Source organism: Aspergillus novofumigatus (assembly GCF_002847465.1).
Source record: "Aspergillus novofumigatus IBT 16806 chromosome Unknown P174scaffold_3, whole genome shotgun sequence".
NCBI lineage: Eukaryota > Fungi > Ascomycota > Eurotiomycetes > Eurotiales > Aspergillaceae > Aspergillus > Aspergillus novofumigatus.
In genome coordinates, this window is record NW_020194276.1 from 3,643,573 (window position 1) to 3,661,187 (window position 17,615).

General features: G+C 51.3%; 7 protein-coding genes and 1 non-coding gene across 8 annotated transcripts, besides 3 other annotated features; 6 read left to right on the plus strand and 2 right to left on the minus strand.

Annotated features, from left to right (window-relative positions):
- Positions 1-61: 61 nt before the first annotated feature.
- Positions 62-339: a sequence feature (Protein overlapping with rRNA (P174DRAFT_151946, PKX96080.1) was converted to a misc_feature.).
- Positions 340-389: 50 nt separating this feature from the next.
- Positions 390-480: a sequence feature (Protein overlapping with rRNA (P174DRAFT_151946, PKX96080.1) was converted to a misc_feature.).
- A 49-nt stretch (positions 481-529) lies between these two features.
- Positions 530-634: a sequence feature (Protein overlapping with rRNA (P174DRAFT_151946, PKX96080.1) was converted to a misc_feature.).
- A 363-nt stretch (positions 635-997) lies between these two features.
- Positions 998-1,085, plus strand: P174DRAFT_t70. The gene has a single exon. It is a non-coding gene; the product is annotated as a tRNA-Asp (tRNA).
- Positions 1,086-1,483: 398 nt separating this feature from the next.
- trm44 (tRNA (uracil) methyltransferase) lies at positions 1,484-3,573 on the plus strand. Its single transcript, XM_024827106.1, has one exon. It carries the CDS (start codon positions 1,522-1,524, stop codon positions 3,472-3,474), a length of 1,953 nt encoding a protein of 650 aa, XP_024684676.1. The 5' UTR covers positions 1,484-1,521; the 3' UTR covers positions 3,475-3,573.
- A 256-nt stretch (positions 3,574-3,829) lies between these two features.
- On the plus strand, positions 3,830-4,324 carry P174DRAFT_419964 (nucleoside deaminase; the record flags this gene model as incomplete). Its single annotated transcript, XM_024824827.1, has 1 exon — positions 3,830-4,324. The coding sequence occupies one exon, from the start codon at positions 3,830-3,832 to the stop codon at positions 4,322-4,324; it is 495 nt and encodes a 164-aa protein (XP_024684677.1).
- A 797-nt stretch (positions 4,325-5,121) lies between these two features.
- P174DRAFT_459553 (glycoside hydrolase family 27 protein) lies at positions 5,122-6,773 on the plus strand (the record flags this gene model as incomplete). Its single annotated transcript, XM_024829772.1, has 4 exons — positions 5,122-5,217; positions 5,288-5,611; positions 5,673-6,042; positions 6,118-6,773. The coding sequence occupies 4 exons, from the start codon at positions 5,122-5,124 to the stop codon at positions 6,771-6,773; spliced, it is 1,446 nt and encodes a 481-aa protein (XP_024684678.1).
- Positions 6,774-6,825: 52 nt separating this feature from the next.
- P174DRAFT_387990 (CorA family magnesium transporter) lies at positions 6,826-9,067 on the minus strand. The gene is made up of 3 exons (XM_024823383.1): positions 8,382-9,067; positions 7,694-8,322; positions 6,826-7,635 (listed from the first exon to the last, which is right to left on the minus strand). Exons 1-3 carry the CDS (start codon positions 8,985-8,987, stop codon positions 7,074-7,076), a joined length of 1,797 nt encoding a protein of 598 aa, XP_024684679.1. The 5' UTR covers positions 8,988-9,067; the 3' UTR covers positions 6,826-7,073.
- Positions 9,068-9,560: 493 nt separating this feature from the next.
- P174DRAFT_450396 (WASP family protein) lies at positions 9,561-12,066 on the minus strand. The gene is made up of 4 exons (XM_024828930.1): positions 11,515-12,066; positions 11,168-11,436; positions 9,748-11,096; positions 9,561-9,691 (listed from the first exon to the last, which is right to left on the minus strand). The coding sequence occupies exons 1-4, from the start codon at positions 11,722-11,724 to the stop codon at positions 9,660-9,662; spliced, it is 1,860 nt and encodes a 619-aa protein (XP_024684680.1). The 5' UTR covers positions 11,725-12,066; the 3' UTR covers positions 9,561-9,659.
- A 415-nt stretch (positions 12,067-12,481) lies between these two features.
- P174DRAFT_440677 (uncharacterized protein) lies at positions 12,482-13,454 on the plus strand. Its single transcript, XM_024827107.1, has 2 exons — positions 12,482-12,910; positions 12,964-13,454. The coding sequence occupies exons 1-2, from the start codon at positions 12,763-12,765 to the stop codon at positions 13,023-13,025; spliced, it is 210 nt and encodes a 69-aa protein (XP_024684681.1). The 5' UTR covers positions 12,482-12,762; the 3' UTR covers positions 13,026-13,454.
- A 498-nt stretch (positions 13,455-13,952) lies between these two features.
- On the plus strand, positions 13,953-17,305 carry P174DRAFT_450398 (ssDNA endodeoxyribonuclease RAD1; the record flags this gene model as incomplete). Its single annotated transcript, XM_024828931.1, has 8 exons — positions 13,953-14,000; positions 14,071-14,248; positions 14,314-14,401; positions 14,453-14,523; positions 14,577-14,628; positions 14,682-15,158; positions 15,222-16,308; positions 16,365-17,305. 8 exons carry the CDS (start codon positions 13,953-13,955, stop codon positions 17,289-17,291), a joined length of 2,928 nt encoding a protein of 975 aa, XP_024684682.1. The 3' UTR covers positions 17,292-17,305.
- Between the last annotated feature and the right edge of the window lie 310 nt (positions 17,306-17,615).

The window sequence follows — 17,615 nt, forward strand, 5'->3', positions numbered from 1 at the left end:
ATACAACAGCCGGGATTCGCTGGTGGTCACCCACCCAACTACTAACCGGCCGGCGTGTGGCTTAAGTACGGCTGAGCGGACGGGAAGCCCTGTTTTTCCACACCCTATGGTCGTATGTGCTAGACAATAAAGAGCAATGGATTATAGTCAGCTCCTCTTTTGCATCGACTGACTGTTGAGGGGAACTCATGCCTTCGATATGACTAGAGATCTCGATACCGCGGCAAATCGGCGGCAGATGTAATGCTGTGAACGGCAGACGACGATGCAGCATCGAGTGCATCGAGTAGGCGACAAGAGTCAAGCCAGCATGGTGGAGCCGGGTGCAGGAAAATATACCTATAAATATATACATTAATCATGGCCGTAGACAGAATCGGCAACCTTACGGAGCTCCTTTAGAAACCGACGGGATTCCCGCTCCAAGTGAGACTTCCGATGCAGAAGATGCGGGAGACTCTGCAATACCGCGTCCGGTAGCTAGGTAAATCAATTAGTAGTGGTAGTAAAGATAAGAGGAAGACATTACCGGAGTATAAATCACATGGGCCTTAGCACACTTCTCACAACGCCGGCCACATTTGCTGGACACAATCAGGCAGATCATATAGGGATGAGTTGGCTTGACAGTCATCCAACGATCGAAACACCGATGATACGGCCTAAATAAGGGACCTGATCCCTGAGCGTGTGATGTTGATTGAGAAGTAGGCGTTTCATTTGAGGCAGAGCTCAAAGTCGCAGTAGAAGCCGATGGCAATGTTAAAGGAGATGTCGAAGGAGACTGGACGGATCAGGAACATCGACAGACGACGTGCTGGGAAGATATTGTGAAGAGAAATGTGCTGATAGCTTCTGTGGTTACGTAGTAATGAAACTATGGAGGTACTCCGTGAATAATAAACAATGAAAACCATCCGACGATTGAAGATGCCGACTGGTCGGGTTGAGGTTTTTTGCAGATATGACTAAATAATCTTATTTTGGACATAAGAAATCCTCGATGGTCTAACGGTCATGATTTCCGCTTGTCACTCAATAGAGAACGAGCGCGGGAGACCAGGGTTCGACTCCCTGTCGGGGAGATTTCTTTTTCCCTCTTATTCCTTTTTTGCCCCTCCAATGATTGTTCATAGGGATATTTTTATGATAAAATCCAGAGAAAATATGGTAGAGACAAAGTTTCAGCCTTTATGGCTCATGATACAGGCGCACTAAACGCCCAATAGGGCTGGTGCTGCAAAGAGCAGGAATAGTGTCACATGACTAACCAGATCAATAAGCGAGATCAAATCTGATCAGGTAATATGCAGTATTTGAGAGCAAAATTGCAAGTTCTATTTGTCATGGATCACAAAGGTGTGCTTCAGAATCCTGACGGCGTTGCGGTAAGCTTGTTATCAACCGCCCAAGACCGATAAATATTTAACCATATCATGCCGCTCTTTAAACCGCCACTATAATCAGCAAACAGACCAAGACATTGGGAGACAAGGCCTGTGGCCGCTCAACAATCACAATATGCCGAGGAACGTGAAGAAGAACCCACGAGATGTCACTAAGCTCTCCGGGAAACCTCTGGCTGAGACGATAGAGTCATCACCTGTTCTGAAAACCCTGCAGGAGGGATGGGTAACCTCGCCAGATCTGATAGAGGGAGATCTCTCCTTCAATCCGGAGGTTATTCAAAATATGACGGTATTCCTGTTGGCGAATCCCAATTTGAATTCAAGCCACTTGTTCCGTGCGGACATCCTTTATGATAGCCTGGGGGTTCTCAGTGCCCCGCATGCGAAGGAGAATATCCAAGATCATGGCAGCGGCGGCACCGACAAGGATACTCAAAAAGAAGACCATGTCGAGCCTCTTGCCGCGAGGAGTGTACCTGGATTTGACCTGAAGAGGACCATTGTGAGGAGGCTCATCCCTAGGAATAAGAATCTGGACCGGCCCCTGGAACAGACCTGTCATTTTTACGAGGCGGATGAACTCCTTCCGACATCTACTAGTACAGATATTCCTCAAAGCGAGCAATGCGAATCGAAGGCTGAGTCGCCGCGCCAACGCTTCCTGGTCATCTACCTGCCGCATGTCTCGTCCAAGGAGGAGATGCCGTGGTACCACCCCCTGCTACGATCATTGGCCTTCCTGTATGATTTCACACCCGATGCTTCTCTACATTCATCCGAAGGGAAGAAAGGGACAGGGATAATGTCGGTGCACTTCCTGCCATATGAGGAAGAACCAATCCAAAACCGTCTAGAGCGCACCCTGCTCGCACTTCTGAGCACTCAGATCCGGCTTGCTCGTCAGACGCGCCTGGACGAAAAGCCAGAAGGAGGAAACTACAACCCGCACAAAGATAACGTGATACCAAGGCACCTTGTGCAGGACACCTACGCACGACTCAAATTGAAGTACGCGGCGGACCTATGTCAGAATTGGGTCGAGGATACTGAACCGAATAAGCATGTTTTCGAAGACCTCTCGATCACGGCCTTCCTTATTGAGCTGTGGAGGAGTATGTACGGAGTTGTACCCGCCGATGAGAGAAGCCCAGACCAGAAGGCGCAAGAAGAGTACGATTCAAAATTCCCCGGATTTGTGGATGTCGCTTGTGGAAACGGAGTGCTTGTCTATGTGCTTATCTCAGAAGGGTACCAGGGCTGGGGGTTTGATGCTCGTCGTAGGAAAACCTGGAGTATATTCCCGTCGTCAATCCAGGAGAGACTCAGGGAGGAAATATACATACCCAAGCCTTTTGCAGACGTGTGCACAGGCTCGGAGATGGACATTGGCGTGAAAGCGCACACAGGCATGTTTCCAGAGAGCACATTCATCATCTCGAATCATGCCGACGAACTCACAGTCTGGACGCCGCTTATGGCTGCCCTCTCGAACCCGACATCCCCCTTACCGTTCATCTCAATACCTTGCTGCTCTCACTCGCTCTCCGGAGCTAGATATCGCTACCCGCCACCGAAGCCTAACAAGAAGGGTTCTGCTGACCGAGCAGAAGATCAAGAGGTGGAACAGAATAGCCAACCCGCAGCCGGAGACTTAAAAGCGCTCCGGGCTGCTAAACAGCAGGAGCGCACCGATACCGGCGCGGTCAATTCCATGTACGGCTCTCTTACCGCCAAGACAATGGGTATCGCCGAAGAGATTGGATACAAAGTGGAAAAGACGCTGTTACGCATTCCTAGCACAAGGAATATGGGCGTGATCGGTGGCCGGAGACGGACAACGCAGGAGTGGACCTCGAGGGTTCATTCCGCACAGGCCTCGCAGGCAGTCCAATGTAGTGCTCCCGATGCTGTTCGGGCTGCCGAGCAGGTCCTAGAAAGGGTCGCGGCGGTTGTCCAGCGGGAGTGTGCTCGAGAAGGAGGAGTCGAGGTCGCAGCGAAGATATGGATTGAACGTGCCAAGGGACTCCACAAGGGGCAGGGAAAGGGCAACCAGCCAGCTCATTGATGATATTGCGATGAAACCCAAGATACCTTGCAAAAGAGAGCCATTCCTTGGCTCGTGTTTAAGCTCCGAGTCAAAAATTGTACAGTACTCTCCTTGAAGCCTAAGCCACGGCGTAGGTTCAAAAGTATTTGGCCCCCACTGTATGAGTCACAATGATACGATCGCTTTTCCCGCCTCCGCTTTCGCTTTCCACCTCTTAATCTCTCAAGCACTTATAAGGTGTCCTACTCCTATTGTAAACAATCAATCCGCAGACTTGAGCTTCACGCCCCAGGAACTGCTGTTCATTGGAACTGCCGATTTCTGCCCCTTTCAGGCGTTAAATATCCTTCAACTTCCTTGATAGTAGAGCAAAATGCTGTCGAGCACAGATATTGGCTACTTGCGTCGGTGTGTGGAGTTAGCCCGCGAAGCGCTTGATGCCGGCGATGACCCGTTTGGGTCAGTGCTTGTGGATGCCACGGGCAAGATCCTCAGAGAAGACCGCAACCGAGACACGACCGAAGCAGATATCACGATGCATCCGGAATTTACGCTGGCTGTTTGGGCCCAAAAGCACATGACACCCGCCGACCGCGCCGCTGCCACTGTCTACACTTCTGGCGAGCACTGTCCGATGTGCACAACTGCCCACGCGTATGCGGGTTTGGGGCGGATCGTCTATGCTAGTTCGTCTGCTCAGCTTGTACAGTGGAAGACGCAGTTGGGTGCGAAAGCTGGACCAGTCGTTCCGCTCCCGATTAATCAGGTTGCGCCGGGTCTGACCGTTGACGGCCCTGCTCCAGGTCTGGGTGAGGAGATTTATGAGCTACATCGACTAAGGCAAGCTCGATCTATAGCCGAGTCATAAGTTCATAACCAAAAACTCGATCTGGGGAGCTTCGGTGCCTACCAAGCATGCTGGTTCGGACATGGTTGCGATGCTTAGCACGTTGTTAAGGAGGATACCCATCGTACTTCTTCCGCCTGGCGCAATGATCCTACTCGAGTTAACTCTTAATGTCACGTGACCTAATCATCTATGCTGAACCCCTGTTGCTCTCAACGATGACGCACAATCCGCTTTTCATTCTTAAAAAGCAGTTTGAGGGGTCTAATGAAGCGAAGGTCATCAGTGGCCATGTTTCAATCGTCCCCAGTGTGTGATGAAAGTAATCTTGTATGGAGAACCCAAGAAAGAGGCATTGACCTTTTCGCAACTCCACTCGATAGATAAATATCACTCACCGCAGTTAGTTTTCGTCCAAGTTCAGTGTATAGGCGTGGGAGTGATCGACATCTCCACGGGAATGGGAATCCGATGAGAATGCGGGGAATATTTCACAATATCTCCGAGGTTTCTCCTTCTTTGATGTCATTATCCATGGTCAACCAGGATACTAACCACTCCATGTACAGTTCTATGCAGGTTTAAACTCCCGCTTCTCCAGTTCGAGAAAAGTCTACGGCGTAAATAAGCTGCAGACACGGAGAAACACCGTTCCTTGTCAATTGCTATGCGATTCCATGCGGGGGAGCCGGAGATGCATATCGCGGGCTATAAAATCCCCGGTAATCAAGGGCAATATGGAAGAATATCTGCAATTGCCAATTACTTCCAGTGACTGAGAATAGCTGTTTTCCTGACAATACTTTCGTCGCTGTGCAATGGGGCTCTCTTCGCTGCTGCTCACCGCGGCGCTCTTCGGCCTCAAGGCCACTGCATTGAACAATGGTTTAGCTCGGACACCGCAGATGGGATGGGTAAGTCATTGGGTTCTTTGCGCTTGCATCAGACATGCCGATATGGATCGCTTACCTCGTTGCTATACAGAACACCTGGAATTCGTTCGCCTGTGATCTCAACGAGACAGTCATTCTCAATGCCGCTGAGAGAATTGTCTCTCTTGGCTTCAGAGACCTGGGATACGAATATGTGGTCTTGGACGACTGCTGGTCGGCCGGCCGGAACTCGTCTGGCTACCTCATCGCCGACTCCGAGAAGTTCCCGAAGGGAATTGGCCATCTCGCAGACAAAATCCATGAGCTGGGTCTGAAAATCGGCATCTATTCCAGCGCTGGAAAATGGACTTGCGCGCGGTATGAGGGCTCGCTCGGTTACGAGGAAAAGGACGCTGCCCTCTGGGCAAGCTGGGGTGTATGTCTCTCTCCTCAATCCCCTGATATTGTCCAAGCCTGACAGCAAAACCCAAAACTAGATCGACTACCTCAAATACGACAACTGCTACAACGAAGGAGAAGAAGGAACTCCCAAGCTATCGTTTGACCGTTACAACGCCATGTTCAAGGCCCTCAATGCAACCGGCCGCCCAATGCTTTATTCCCTGTGCAACTGGGGCGTTGACGGACCCTGGAACTTCGCCCCAACCATCGCCAACTCCTGGCGCACAACAGGCGACCTGAACAACGTCTGGGACCGCGACGACGTCAACTGCCCCTGTTCCGAACTGGAGGGCTTGGACTGCAAGACACCCGGATACAAATGCTCCATCATGAACGTCCTCAACAAGGCCGTCTACTACCCGTCCAAGGCGATCCCGGGCGCTTGGAACGATCTCGATATGCTCCGTAAGTTCCACATCCCAGTAACCCCATGCACAACATCCACCTGCCCAAGGATGGAATCACGCTGACACACCGCAGAGGTCGGGAATGGCGGCCTCACCGACGACGAATCAATCGCCCACATGAGCCTCTGGGCCGCCCTCAAATCCCCCCTCCTCATGACAAACGTCATGACCAAAATCGACCCGCCCACCCTCTCCATCCTCCAGAACCCGGCCGTCCTCGCCGTCTCGCAGGATCCCGTTGCCTCCACCCCCGTCCGCCAATGGCGCTACTTCGTCGACGACGTCGACGAGAACGGCAAGGGCGAGATCCAGATGTACTCTGGTCCGCTGAGCGGCGGCGACCAGCTGGTGCTGCTGCTGAACGCGGCGTCCAAGGCTCGCGAGATGAACGCCACGCTTGTCGATATCTTCTGGGAGAGTGGGCCCAAGGGAACGGCGAAACAGGTCAAGCAGCACTGGGACGTGTATGATCTGTGGGCCAACCGGATGAGCAATGAGGATGCGGCGGCCATCATTAATGGGACGTTTACTGGGCAGTCGCCGTATAACTTGACTGCTATGGGTGGGGCGCACGAGGTCTATTCGCGCCCTCTGCCGTCCAATTCGAAGGTATTGATGGGCTCCAAGGTTGGGTCGGTGCAGCCTAGTGGCACGGTCACGGCTCATGTTCGGCCGCATGGTGTGGCTATGTTGCGGTTGCGTGCCACCGACAAGAAGGATGAATTGTAAGTTGGGCATACTGTAGTGGAAGAAGCCGAGGAAATTATAATAACATGAGTAACCTCGACGATTCTGTCTATCTAGTCTATTAACATAATGATGAATCATGAACATGTGAGCGGACTCTCTAAGCATCGCAGATACAAGCTTCAAAATGAGCTGGGTGGTGAACTATACACAAGCGCTTGGAGTAGGACGGTGCCTCATAATTGAGAAAGTAGACGAATGTACTCGTCGAATAGCAACAAATAACGAGACCGATAACGCCGAAGAAAGCCGTGTATCAACGGCAGTGGCACAACTGGCGATCTAAGCGGAACTGCCACTGGCCTCAGTCTCGCGCGTGGGATAATGCTCGGAGCCCTTTGGCGCTCCGCCATATGCATTCCCCGAGTTTCGTAAAGCAGATGCCTTCTGGGCTGTTGCGTCCGCACTTGCAGACCTGGCAGCGGCTGCAGCCGCGCTGTCCCGAAGACGTTTGATTCTCTCTGTCCGAGCTTCGCCGGGAAGACTGCCCCAGACTGGTTCAATAGAGTCCGCCCGCCAGTTGGGCCGATGACCGGACAGGAGACCATTTCTGGCCGTGAGAGGTGTGAGGGGTGCGCCGCCTGCACCGGCTTCTCCCCACATACGAACACGCTGGAGCTTCCGTAGCTTCGCTAGTCCGTAAACACAAACGACCGCGGTGATCAAAAAGCAAGTCACAGAGACAGCACCGAATCCGAGATCGGACTCTTCGATGAAGTTCTTCAAGTTCATACCGTAGAGAGCGGAGAAAAGAGTGCCTGTCGCGAGGCCCAGGGTGCCAATACTGAATTTGAGGTCGAGTAACATGAGAGAGTTACGGTTTGCGTCAAGGATGGCTTTCACACTGCAACAGTCAGTAACTGCGTAGCCAGACCAGTAAGGCGGTGGAAAAGAAGACCTACACTTCCTCGGTATTGCGAATGCTTGTCACCAGGTTGCCGCTGGCCTGGACGATTTCATCGCAGACTTTATGATAGGATTCCAGAAGCATCTCCACTTCTTGATGATCATCTTCCTCCCGCTGAACGCCATTCGCACGCTCGGTCAAATACATTGTAGCCAGGTCATCGTCCGCTTCAAGGAGGTCATCAATGGCATCTCGCACCAAACGAGCTTTCTGCTCAAAGGTACCGAGTTTCTTGGAGTAAATCAGGAGATGTCGCAACTTATCCCGGTCGATATCTTCTTCCAAAGCACGAAGGACACGCACGACCGGCTCCCTCACACCATTGAATTCTTCCTCCAGACCGGTGGTAACGCTGATCAGCACCGCTTCCAGGGCGCGGAATTCGTATGGTAGAGCACCGAATCCTCCTGTCTGTTTCTGCCGTAGCTTCCCCTCCAAGTCATATACAAATAACGATTGCATATACGAATCGGTCGATCCATACGCGTCAAACACAAGGACCCGATCATGCTTGATCAGAACGCGAAGATGCAGCAGGTTGATGAGGATCGCGCTCGGTCGGACAAGGATGTGCGGCAGAGTCGAGGAGTCGATCTTGCGAAGATCTCTAGGAAGAAGCCCATACTTCAATCGATCATTAATTTTATATTCGGCAGGCAAAGTCATGGAGATAAGAAACGCACCTTTGCGATCAACTCGCTTTTCTTAAACTCGCCATTCACAAGAGTGACGTTCCCATTCTTGTCAAACTCCGTACACCGTAGCCGTGGCTCGTTCGTTGCTTTCGCTGCTAGCCCTCGGCCAATAGTGAAACCTCCCTCTGTTCCATCGTCAATCAGCACGGGCCCGCCGCCGCGGTTGTGCTTATCCGCTGAGGCGTTGCTACGCCTCAGATCTAAAAGTCTGCGTAGGAGTGGACGGCTCTTGGTGGAAACGGATCGCGAGTACGGTGCGTTTGATAAGGGAAAGATTGAAGACGAGCGTCCAGCTTGGCCGGTACAGAGCCGGATTCGAGGCCGCGAACTGCTATGACTTCTCGCCGCGAGGGTAGGGATTCTGACTAGACTGGTCTGCAAAGCCGTTCGGCGTGGCGCTGAAGCAGTGCATGTCCAGGTCGACGAAGCTCTTGAGGATGCATTGCAGGGAAGGATCTGATGTACATATGGCTTACTTCGGGGAGGACGTGCGCATGTTGATGAGTTGACGCTGAGAAAATCGGATTGAGAGCGCAAAAATCGGAGGAGCGTCGCTGAAGGGGCTGAGGGTTTCAGATGCGACGATGACAGCATATCTGGCTGCCTTAACGAGCAGTCAACCAGATTGACTGAAAGTCGCCTTTCTTTATTGTTTTCTCCTGAAAATTGATGAGTTCATCAGATACTTCTATCTATTTTTCTTGCTCGAAGTGTTTCCGCAAGACGATAGCGGATCAACAATGTTCCGTATACTTTCACCGTCATCACCGATTATCTCCATCATTGGTAGATATTGCCTCCTAGAACGTGGTCTATCTACTGGTGGTCGGTCTACACTGCAACGCTCAAGATAACTTACTTAACGTATCCGTACGGGTAGCTTATCCGTTGCCAAGTACAAAGAGCCAGAGCAATGTCCCGGAACTGACGTACTGTTGGTAGCGTGATCGTAAAAGCCTTCTAAAGGGGTTAAAGGGAATTTAGATGTGATTTTGCATAGATATTCTTTCCGCGAGTCTCTAGAATCCACCCTCGTTCTCGTCCCTTCGATAAAACCTACAAGGGGATGTTGAGCGCCACTTTCCCTGGCGAACAAGTCTTCGTCACTAGTTGAAAGCGACAAAAAAAAAAAAAAGAATGAAAAATGCCGCAGATATGCATGGTATCAACGAGAAGATGAACCCATCCTGTGACCGCCAACTCATGCATTGAATAGAACTGGAAGACTCCGCAACAAACAGAGAAGCTACAAGCATACGAATGGGATCACCAATCGTCGTCATCGTCTTTCTCATCATCTGTACGAATTATTAGCTTGTTTCGCTAGCGAACAACTGATGCGGGAGAAACTTACCGCTACCGCTAACTTTTTGCTTCCTCTTCGCAAGGGCGTCTTGCAAAGCGCCAGCCAAACCTCCCTGAGCGGCACCTCCGCTACTTGGAGTTGGCGCGGTCGACTCAGCAGCAGATCCGGGAACAAGGGCAGCGCTCCGATCTCTCTTCTCGGAATCTTTGACTTTCCGTAATCCGCCGCCTCCAGAAGATCGGATGGCAGCCAGGAGGTCATCCCTGCCACCCGCTGGCTTAGGTAGAGGTGGAGCCGCGCCACCCGCAGGGGAGGTGGGGAGGTGCACCGGCACCAGGAGGAGGCGGAGGTGGAGGAGGCGCAAAGCCGCCAGGAGGCGGCGGAGGCGGTGGGGTGGTGGAGGGCCTGCGCTTGACGGGGAGGAGGAGGAGGAGGAGGAGGAGGAGGGGAGGTGCGGGAGGTCCTGCGCTTGCTGGAGGAGGAGGGGGGGAGGAGGTGGTGGAACACTCGCTGAAGGGGGTGGAGGCGGAGGAGGCACAGCACTAGTGGCTGGAGGGGGAGGAGTTGGCCGTGAAGCAGCAGGAACTGGCGGAGGCGCGGGAGGTGGGACAGGATTGCGGGCCGGTGGAGGAGGCGGAGGACCTGCCGCAGAGGTCGGCGCATGAGGAACTTTGGGAGGAAGCTGTGGTGGGGTGGCAGGGCTTCGCGGAGGAGGAGGAGGCGGCCCTGGAGGTGCCGAGCTACGGCTGGGCGGTGCTGGCGGGGCGGATACCTTCCGCTCCCCCTGGAATGGAGGAGGAACGCCGAAACGCGGGCCACCACCATCCTCCATAGGAGTCTTGGGAGGTCGCGGAGGAGGAGGCGGGCCAGGGTTGGTACCGGACATGGCTCTCTGTCGGCCAGGAACGGGAGGGCCAACGGTGTGAGCGAGCTTCCCGGCATCTGCTATTGGAGGCGGCGCACGGAACCTGGGTCGCGGAGGTGATGGTTCACGAGCTGCCGCAGGCGCCGGTTCCTCTTCGGCTTCAGGACGAGCTTTGCGCGACGGGGGAGGAGGTGGCGGCGCGCCCCGTCGACTGCCCGCGCTGTTACCGGTGTTCTGTGGACTGATAGGGGTGGCCTTCAAGGCGGGAGGCGCGGATGGAGGTGGAGGAGGCGGAGCCTTACCTCGCCTCTGATCTTCCGAAGGAGAGGCTGTGGGGTCGGCTTCGTTGCCTTGCCTTTGTTCTATATAGGCCTTAATAAAGTCGGAATTCTCCGCAATCTGGTCTTCCGTAATTCCCATCTGCAGAAGTTCATCTAGGAGCCCCTTCCATGATGGATCACTAGTATCGAAGGGCAACTCCTTGCGCGGGGGCCGCTCGGAGGAGCTAATTGAGTTGGAGGCGCGGAAGGTGCTGCAGGTGCGGGTGCAGGAGGTGGTGCACTCGAACCAGAGGGTGACCGATGGCCTAATAGACTGCCGAACAGCGAGCGTCCCACGCCGGATTTGCCATTGACCATAGGGGCGGGACCCTGGCCTCGAGTTGATGCGAACGGTGTTTGACGGGTTTCCTTGCTTGCATGTTTCTCCCGCTCATGCATCTTCTTGATAAAGGTCTTTGCCTCTTTCTCATCAGCAAAAGAGAAACCGGCCGCGCAGTCTTCGAGCTCGAATGTGTGAAAGAACGTGCGGTCCTGATTGTATGCGAAATTATCGTAGATTTCCTGGTCCCAGATAACACCTCTCCCAGAAGGCTATGCTCCGAAGTGGCGAGAAACCGTCAGCAGTCTGTTTCCTGAATTCCAGCCTTGTTCCGAGAAATAACTACTCACAGATACATCCACTAGCTTCAGCCAGAAAGTCCGCCCGACCAGGTCGTTGGCAAGCACCGCAGCACCCTGCAGACCTGTGTATGTCCATCTTTGGGGATCAGGGTATGCGACATACAGCCGCGCAACGGCTACAGCAAGGATCTTGTTCGAAGGTTTCGAGACATTTCTCTTCACGATTTCTTTGTCGGCGTCGCTGAGAATGGACGGCATGACGGATCACTCAGAGCGCCGAGACAGGACGACAGAGGAATAAATGCACGAAGAATGGGTGGCACCAATAACTTTTCTTATATTATGTGTCGCAGATTCATCGCATGAGGATAGGTGTGGATGCTTCAATGAGAATCGAAGAGCGCTCGTGTGCTAGGCACGGATGTTGATACACTGCGGCAACCACGGGGTTATAAGAGGGGCTGGGAATGATAGAATCTGAATTGAATAAAGAGGCTGGAGGGAGGAGATAAAACAGCTTCTTCTCTATCAGAAGTGAAGGAGTCTATGAAGCGAAAAAGGCAATGTAGTAATTGTGTAGGAGATAGGAGAGAGAGAAGATGAGCCTGTTGGGTTGGGTCACTTCGGCCACTGGAGTTTGGTGGTTACCTACTGGGGGCACTAAACCAAAGCAGAGGTGGGGAACTTCCATCACTATCTCCGTACTAGCATGAGTAGCAGCACCTATTAACTATTGATATCACACAGACATCTGCTGCAAGTCAATAGAATGTATTTATCAACATCTAGAAACCATGTCAATTACTTAGCTCAATAACTATCTTTCCTTTCTCTGGGTAATTTCACTCTGGTTAGGCCCCACATTTGTTAAAGCGAGGAAATGCCTGCCTAATATACATTTGCTTCACCTGCTATAGTTGACTAACAGTACAAAGGCTCAGTCGTATATATAGGATGCTTCACTGAATCTCAGATACTAGGGACTAGAGAACCTACTAAATTCGATGAAGTATTAGGATAGTCATTAGAAATGATTGTCCGTCAACAAGATCCATCCAAGGAGTTAATCCTGGTCTTGTGGCCTGCTGCACAACATAAATGCATGAAGTATACCTACGACGACGTCATCCCGCCTACCACAAATTACACCAAGTATAAAGTAGGGCTGCTTGCTTACTGCCTTTTCGATTTCCTGAATCTATTCAACTATCTCCCTGAGTTTGCAGAAACATTCCAAAGTCACTATCTGCCAGCTAATCCAAGAAGATAAGCAATATCCGTTCACTGGAATTCATCATGCCTGTCATTCCGTCAGACACTTCCAACTTCCCCACGGCTCAGGGAAGCAATAACCCCAAAGACAACTCCTCGAAGGGCTCAGAGCATGAGCAAAAGAAGGCTACTGTCTTTGATCATATCTCTAAGGGACCCCAAATTCCTGATAGTGAGGATAAATTCACAAAGACAACATTATGCCGCCTACTGATAGCGATATAGGCATGCCACCCAAAGCCTCGAGGGAGGAGATCGAACAGCGCAAGAAGGAACTGAACCAGTAGAATGATGTATTCTGCTGTGGATGATTATTTCAGTATCATGCCGTCTTCTCGGACAAAGTCGCTGTGATTTTCAGCTCCTTCCATCCACCTTACTTGTTTTCTATGTTGTATTAATGAGTGCAACGACCGCAATGACACACTACCCAACTGTACCAGAGCGACGATTGTTCAGAATAGTACCAAACAACCTGCAAATCTTGTTTCACAAATTTGGTAAACTTTGAAATCTTGAAATCTATTTCAGATCTCGAGCAATAGCTGCCTGAGCCAAAGAATTTCAGGAATCAGGAGCACCATGTTTGGGCATGGACAACTCATCATGGACTGCTGATTATCACAGGGGCTTCTTGTAGAATGGGAGTTCTGGAGACCAGTGGCGTTAGTCCAATCTTCACAGCTTTGAGGTCTCAGGGTCCGCTCCTTGAGCGAAACAGTAGATTGCCGCCGCTTGAAAGTTGTATTCACCAACTCAATAGACAAACATCAATCGACTCGATCCATTCTATATGTCCGTCCTTACGCACAGCTATTGTCTTTGCTTAGTAGATTCTCAGAGTCAGCATTGGGCCGATTCTAGCAAGGGTACGGAACACCAGATGCTCCATGTCATTCCTCGCTATAAGGCGGCAATCACAGAGCATTACTGTGTGGCGCGATGTGCATAATCCGACATGCGCATCTGACAAAACCTTTATGCTTCTGAATCACCGGCTGAGGGTGTCCAGCTGTATTGCCTATGAAGTTACTGTCGGCGTTGCTAATGAATAATGCTGATCTATGAGACCATTTCTTGCGCGCTAGGCCGAGATAGGTAGTTCAAACTACTTGAGTCAATTGGAACGATTACATCATAGTCAGGTGACATCGCGTCCTTTTAATGCTCACTTTGTCGCAAAAAGGACGTTTTTCCGCGTCAAGAGGCTCGTCATGCCACCTGAACGCGCCAATGTCCCGGTGAAGCTGTCCTTGCCCTTGGTAAGCGCTTTACTAGACCTGGAAGATTATCCCTGGGCCGCAATCCACATGCTGACGGCATCGCATACAGCAATATCAGCAGGACATCTTCAACGAACTACGCGGCGAAGACGAGCTTGTCATCCTTGCCCGAGGTTTAGGCCTCCTGCGCTTGGTGACCAATTTACTCCACTTCTACGATGCCGCAGGGAATAACTTAGTATTGGTTGTGGGTGCTGATGATCGGGAGAATGAATGGATCGGTGAAGGTACGTAGTCCGCGGATAGCAATACCTTACAGGTCTTTCAGAAGTTGCGAGACTAAGGCTTGTAGCTCTCGCGGAACACTATGCTATTAGCAAGACCCCGCTGGCCAGGGGCCTTAAAGTCATCAACACGGAAAGGGCGACGGTTCCCATGCGGTACGTGCTATATGAGTGGAGTAGGTTATTGAGTCACTGATAACGCTTCAGAGAGAAGATCTACGCCCAAGGCGGTATTCTGAGTGTAACATCCAGGATACTTGTGGTTGATCTCCTGTCAAGTAAGCCTGTCTTTCTGATCACCAGGATGTTATTTCCTAAGACATGTCAATAGAACTCCTCGACCCGGAAAAGATCACAGGCGTGGTTGTGCTCCACGCAGACAGGTATAACCTAGTGCCAAGGAATCATCAACGAGCGTCTGCTGAAGGCACCCTAGGATAGTAGCAACTTCTACTGAAGCTTTCATAATTCGGATCTATCGGCAAATCAACAAGTCGGGCTTTCTCAAGGCTTTCTCCGACTCGCCAGAGCCGTTCACGACGGGATTTGCTCCTCTGGCAAATTATATGCGTAACCTGTTTTTGCGCAAAACATCATTATGGCCACGTTTTCACGTCACTGTTGCCGAGTCATTAGAGGGACACAGAAAGGCCGAGGTGATTGAGCTTGAGGTGCCGATGACGGATAAAATGCGCGAAATCCAGAATGCGGTCCTGGAGTGTGTGGAAATCAGTATTGCAGAATTGAAGAAAGCAAATACTGGACTTGACATGGCGGACTGGACCCTGGACAGCGCGTTGCATAAGAGCTTTGATATCGCGATAAGGCGTCAGCTCGATCCCATTTGGCATCGAGTGAGTTTTAGGACCAGACAGATCGTCAGCGACCTGTCTGATCTTCGCGCGATTCTTCAGTACGTCTGATCACCCAAACATGCACAATATGCTGTCCGCATAGGAACTCACTCTTAGTACAGCGCGTTGCTTACCTATGATGCGGTCTCCTTCGTGAAATATCTGGATACTATTGTGACCGCGCATTCTCCACCGCCTGGTTCGACAAGGCATAATTATTCACCCTGGCTCTTTCTCGATGCTGCTCACGTACTCTTCCAGACCGCGAAGTCAAGGGTGTACGAAGGAAAGATCACCCGTGATGCGGCCAATACTCTGGATTCAACCCTTCGACCTGTTCTGGAGGAACAGCCCAAATGGGCCGTTCTAGCAGAAGTGCTGGAGGAGATTGAACAAGATGCTTATTTAAATCCTGTCAGCACGGATGAATCGAATAGTACTGTCCTTATCATGTGTACCGACCAACGGACCTGCCGGCAGATCAGGGAGTATCTCGGAACAATGCATGCCGGACTTGGTAAAGATAAGGCAGAAGATCATGATGACCTTGATGCCATGAGTGAAAAGAAATTTTCTGCGGAAGTGATGTTGCGGAGAAGACTACGCGACTATCTTGATTGGAAGACTTCATTGGCGAATGTTAACAGGAATCTATCTGCCAAATCAAGCGACGACACCCAGAACGCAAAAGGCCAGGAGTCACCGAAGCCAATGAGTCAACAGGGCAGAGCTCCCCCGAACAAGCGACGTCGTGTCCGCGGTGGAGGAGCAGTAACATCGGCTGCAGCGCGAGTGCCGAATGCTAGCGTGCAGACTGACACCGAATTGCCGGGTCAAGTTTCCAGCTTACTAGAAGAATTACAACCAACTGATATTGAAGAGACACAGAAAGGGGAGATCATCAGTGATGACCTGGAAGACATGGAAGACTTCTTCGAGCTATATGACATGGACGACCTGGTCATAGTGCATCCCTACGATGGCGATATGGACGAGCATATATTGGAAGAAGTACGGCCGCGATACATTATTATGTACGAACCCGACCCAGCATTCATTCGGCGGGTGGAAGTTTATCGCAGCTCGCATGTTGCAAGGAATGTAAGGGTATACTTCATCTACTACGGGGGCTCTGTGGAAGAGCAACGCTACCTGAGTGCAGTCCGACGAGAGAAGGACTCGTTTACTAAGCTTATAAAAGAGAAAGGGGTAAGCGACTTCGATCATGTCTCATCCGTCCCTGTACTAATTGATGCATCACCCAGAGCATGGCCGTCACCCTCACCCATGATAAGAGTCAAGAAGATCCTCAGGAACAATTCCTTCGCACAGTGAACACGCGTATCGCCGGAGGGGGTCGATTAGCCGCAACAGCGTCACCTCCTCGAGTAGTCGTGGACGTTCGAGAATTCAGAAGCGCTCTGCCGTCTCTATTGCACGGAAACAACATGATCATCGTCCCGTGCCAGTTAACAGTCGGCGATTATATCCTGACCCCCGATATCTGCGTGGAGCGTAAATCAGTCCGTGACCTCATCACTTCCCTGAGAAATGGGCGCCTCTACAACCAGGCCGAGACGATGCTCCAGCATTACAAGAACCCTCTACTGCTCATCGAATTTGACCAGCATAAATCCTTCACATTCGATGCGTTCGCATCCGCATCGACACCCGGCACATCATTCCTTACCGACTATGGGTTCTCGTCATCCGGAACAGGAACCACTTCCCTATCCATCAGCAGCTCCCTCATGAACCCATCCAGCCCCAAATCCGCCCAACATCTCCTCGTGCTTCTTACTCTGACTTTCCCACGCCTGAAGATCATATGGTCTTCTTCACCCTATCAGACCGCCGAAATCTTCGCTGAGCTGAAGAAGAATAACCCAGAACCGGACCCTCTCCGGGCTGTGCAGATTGGCCTTGATATGGATATTGTCGCATCATCACATCCAGGCGATGTCATGGCAGCGGCGGGTATTGAGCATCGTACGTTTAATGCTCTCCCTCAGGACATGCTGCGTGCTGTTCCAGGCGTGACGCCTAAGGTGCTTGAGCGACTTATCCTCGAGACGGGAAATATCAGCGAGATTGCGAATATGGATGTTGAGCAGCTTGATCCTCTGATTGGAAGGGAGGCCGCGCGGAAGATCGTTGGCTTCTTCCGTAAAGATTTATTCGACAATAGTTGAAGTTGTCTATACTCAGTCGCATTATGGGCACAGTTTATACAAATAATGAGGGCGATTACCAGCTACATGTACAATCAGAAAGAAGTCTTTTGAAATATTTTATTTATCATAAACCTCTCATGAGTCTATCGTCAATTTTCAAAAGGAAAAAAGGAACGAAATGACAGACAAACGAATTGCTAACACGAAACATGCAGCTTGCAGCCAGTTTCATTACATGCATCGGCAACTATTTCTCTGCAGAATTACCCGAAATCACGATCCACGACGGAGACTGAGTTACGGCACAGCCGACTCAGCTCAGTAGCATGCACGATCTCAGAA

What these genes read in the sequence shown, in the direction of transcription:
- P174DRAFT_440677 (XM_024827107.1), top strand. Translation starts at nt 12,763, where the DNA reads ATGCCTGTCATTCCGTCAGACACTTCCAACTTCCCCACGGCTCAGGGA. An exon ending in GGGACCCCAAATTCCTGATA is followed by an intron (nt 12,911 to 12,963) that starts GTGAGGATAAAT and finishes ATAGCGATATAG; the next exon opens with GCATGCCACCCAAAGCCTCG.
- P174DRAFT_387990 (XM_024823383.1), bottom strand. Translation starts at nt 8,987, where the DNA reads ATGCTGTCATCGTCGCATCTGAAACCCTCAGCCCCTTCAGCGACGCTC. An exon ending in AAAGCGAGTTGATCGCAAAG is followed by an intron (nt 8,323 to 8,381) that starts GTGCGTTTCTTA and finishes GATCGATTGAAG; the next exon opens with TATGGGCTTCTTCCTAGAGA. An exon ending in ATTCGCAATACCGAGGAAGT is followed by an intron (nt 7,636 to 7,693) that starts GTAGGTCTTCTT and finishes TGACTGTTGCAG; the next exon opens with TGTGAAAGCCATCCTTGACG.
- trm44 (XM_024827106.1), top strand. Translation starts at nt 1,522, where the DNA reads ATGCCGAGGAACGTGAAGAAGAACCCACGAGATGTCACTAAGCTCTCC.
- P174DRAFT_450396 (XM_024828930.1), bottom strand. Translation starts at nt 11,724, where the DNA reads ATGCCGTCCATTCTCAGCGACGCCGACAAAGAAATCGTGAAGAGAAAT. An exon ending in TCCGGCGTGGGACGCTCGCT is followed by an intron (nt 11,097 to 11,167) that starts GTTCGGCAGTCT and finishes CCGCACCTGCAG; the next exon opens with CACCTTCCGCGCCTCCAACT. An exon ending in GCAAAAAGTTAGCGGTAGCG is followed by an intron (nt 9,692 to 9,747) that starts GTAAGTTTCTCC and finishes TAATTCGTACAG; the next exon opens with ATGATGAGAAAGACGATGAC.